At 39.4% G+C, this 3341-nt stretch overlaps 1 protein-coding gene across 1 annotated transcript; it reads left to right on the plus strand.

Annotated features, from left to right (window-relative positions):
* The first annotated feature begins 1750 nt into the window (after positions 1–1750).
* LOC129725881 (uncharacterized) lies at positions 1751–2274 on the plus strand. Its single transcript, XM_055682257.1, has 2 exons — positions 1751–2042; positions 2109–2274. The coding sequence occupies exons 1-2, from the start codon at positions 1790–1792 to the stop codon at positions 2258–2260; spliced, it is 405 nt and encodes a 134-aa protein (XP_055538232.1). The 5' UTR covers positions 1751–1789; the 3' UTR covers positions 2261–2274.
* The last annotated feature ends 1067 nt before the right edge of the window (positions 2275–3341 follow it).

Below are 3341 nucleotides of genomic sequence, written 5' to 3' on the forward strand. Positions count from 1 at the left end.
AGACCAAATTCAAAATTAAACAATATAAAGCCTATAATCTAGAATCCAGATTCCGAATTAAAGAATTCAATATCCATAACTCAATATTTCATAATCAATTCACGATTAAAAACCCAAAAATCAAAAAGTTTTTTATTTGAATTTACTGCATTGGAAGTTCTAAATATGTTGGAGTAAAAAAAAATTAAAAAAATTACTTACATGAGAATAAAAACAGAAAAAGTATACCAATTCATATCACTTTAAAGTAAATAAAATTTAAATTTGTTTTTTTTTATTCTTGAATCTCCATTCGTAAATTTTAAAAATAAAAAAAACATCTTTCGCTTTTATTTGTAAAATGGTATGACTTGCTACTCGTTCTGTTTTTCATTCTCTACAAATTCGTTAAATATACAAAATGAATCTTATACACAAAATAAAATAAATATAAGGAAATCTTACGATGCCAAATGCCCAATGGGTTGGGTATTTCGACAAAAAAACATGATGCATTCAACATAATTATGTCATTTCAGAGCAGAAACGAAGCATCATGATATCAGAATAGAACACACAAAGTTCAAGAAGCTCATCATTCAAAACTCTAAGCTCAGAATTAGGAATCCTTAAAACCAGGAAACAAGGAACAGCAATTGAAACCCTTTGATGTGGTGTAAGAATTGATTAATGCAGGTTTGAAATTCGTATTTTGCCATTCAAATCAGAATTTAAAACAAGAAGAAATGTGATTTTGAAACTGCTCCGACGTCAAATTTGCTTCAAACATTGGAGTGTTAGTTCCGAGAGTTTTTGAATCGAGTTTAAAATAAATTCACAAAGACAAAATTCGTAGTTTTGAAACTGAAATTTTGAAGTGTGGATTTTATATTTCAAAATCAAACACCCAACATATGTAATAAAAAATTAGCACAGAAAATTTTCAACTAAACACCGAACCAAATTGTGACATTCGTTCGTTCGGCCTAGCCAGCTAAACAAAGCGCAAACAAGCAGAACTTTGATTCCGCCCCTAATTGAATCGAATCAAAAGATTATAATCTCGAGATAGGCCTGAGCAGAGATTAATCCAACCGTGTGTGATTTGATGTATACAATTTTTTTTCACCCCGTCCGAAGGTTTACTTGTCGAATTTCCGAGAGCTCGAGAGAGAGATAGAGAGAGACACGGTAACAATATGCGGTCTCGAATGGAACCGTTTGGCACAACACTACACTAGTTAGAGGACAGCAGCGAGGAAAGGTGGAAGGTGAAAATCCTTCAGCCAGATAGATACAGTTTTTTCTTCTTTCTTTCTACTGCTCCGATGATGACCCCTCTTCCGTTCGCCGCCGCTGTCAGCCAATTCGATAGCCGGGTTCGTGTTAATAAAGCGTGAATGATTTCAACGATGATAGAGCGATTATCCGGGTGCAGGAATAATTGTTCGCTCGCAAAAAAAGAGATAATAGGAAACAAGGGATACTCTTGAGCTGGCTATATGGGTAGACAGACAGTATGCGAGCAAGAGGATGCGATGGAAAACAACAGGATTCATAAATGGAATCGGATGCCACAATTTTAAAAAGAGGATAGATTGAAACTGCGTCGAGGGTTCGGGAAACCGTGTGGGAAAGCTAATTACTGATGAGAGCACTTGAGTTATGATAGCAACTGTTGAGTAGAATTGGCGGTTGAACATCAATAAAGCAAGCTAAAATGAAGTATTGTATTAGCTTGGCAATCGGATCAAAGTAGGCATCCAGCACCTGTCAGATTTTAATTGGGTCGGATCCAACAGCCGTAGTGATGTCCGATTGTCCTGTTGTTTCGCACTTCCGTTCGACGGATTTAATTCAACCTTTGAAGCAGCAACCCGACACAGTGCACTTCAAAGGATACTTCCAGCTGCGAAAGTTCAAGTCCAATCCGGACCTGGTAGCCCTGAAAGCGGTGGAGCAGAATCGGTTCGATCGGATTCCATCGCCCCCAGTTTGTGGCCCAGAGGTGATGCTGATGAAGCGGAAGATGGAAAAAGTTGCTACCGGAAAGGTGAAACCAGGTAGGTTTGTTTGTTTGACATTAAAACAGTTTGTAGAAATAGTTTTTTTTTTTTTTTTTTTAATAGAGAAGACACGTTTATATGTCCGACCAGTTTCTTTCGAAATGCCGGGTGACTGCAAACAAAATCGCAAACGAAAGCACGAATCAGAAACGGAAGACTCTGAGATTGGGATGCTGTGCAAGGAATTCTCAAACCACATGTCAATGATCAAGTAATCAATAAAACGTTGTTCTAGTTTTGTTGGTTTAGTTGTACTGAAAAATATTTATTTTATTTTTATTATTACTTGGAATGAGAATTTCATTATTATGTTGATACACTATCAAGGGGAAGTAGCAAAATATTGGTACCAGAGTTTTCAATGTTCTAGTGTTTTAGAAACAATTATCTCTTCAACCCGCTAGTATTCACCCGACCTGGCAAAATCGACTTACGCCACACAATGCTATGAGTTATGAGTGATGGGAAAGATATTTTTGGCTAAAGAATACGCAAATGTCAACATCCGGAGATAGACAAATTGCCTCGGTGATTAATGATGGGGTGGAAAACATTTGCCATTGTTATTGTATTGTAAACTGATTGCGTGCTCAAATCGTAACTAACGATGGGAAGAGAAAGAAAACACGAACACACAGCCACCCGCGTTCGAGGAAAGTAAGCTTAGCAGCCGGTTTCCCGCCGGTCCGATGGACCATTATTAGTGAGACACTAAAAATATTGGTAATTTATTATGCTCTTCTATTGTCACAGACTCCAGTTCGTTGCTTCACCCCCGCGAGAACCAACCAGAACTTTGCTAATTTCCGGACAAACCACTCGGCGGATCGTGAGTCGACAGTTCGTCCTTCCCCGGTCCTAGGGTCGCGCATCTTTGCTTTTCGAAAGGGAAACACAGCAACTCGCACTCGAGAGGGTGTTTGTTTTCCACGCGTCGCCGCTGTTGCCGCGCAGCGCTTGAGACCGCGCCGGCAACCGGGTCGTGATTTTTCCGATTTGACAGTATAAATTACACGCTTATGAATTAATAGACGACGACATCCCGCTGGGCTCCGGTGCGTACATACGATTCGGTGGCAACCAGTCGAAGTTGTCCGGCTGCGAGGGGTAATAAATTTTTAAACGATTGTCGGAATAGGCATCGGAGCATTATTTCGCAATTGGCGGAGCGCGGATTTTACGCCGGAGTGCCAAACTTGGCAGCTTACGAGAATTCATGCTGTGGGATGCGAACGAAGGATTAGTGAGATTGAATTATGCCAATTACTTCAGTTTGAACTGTGAGAATTCCGGGTG

Source organism: Wyeomyia smithii, chromosome 2 (genome assembly GCF_029784165.1).
Source record: "Wyeomyia smithii strain HCP4-BCI-WySm-NY-G18 chromosome 2, ASM2978416v1, whole genome shotgun sequence".
NCBI lineage: Eukaryota > Metazoa > Arthropoda > Insecta > Diptera > Culicidae > Wyeomyia > Wyeomyia smithii.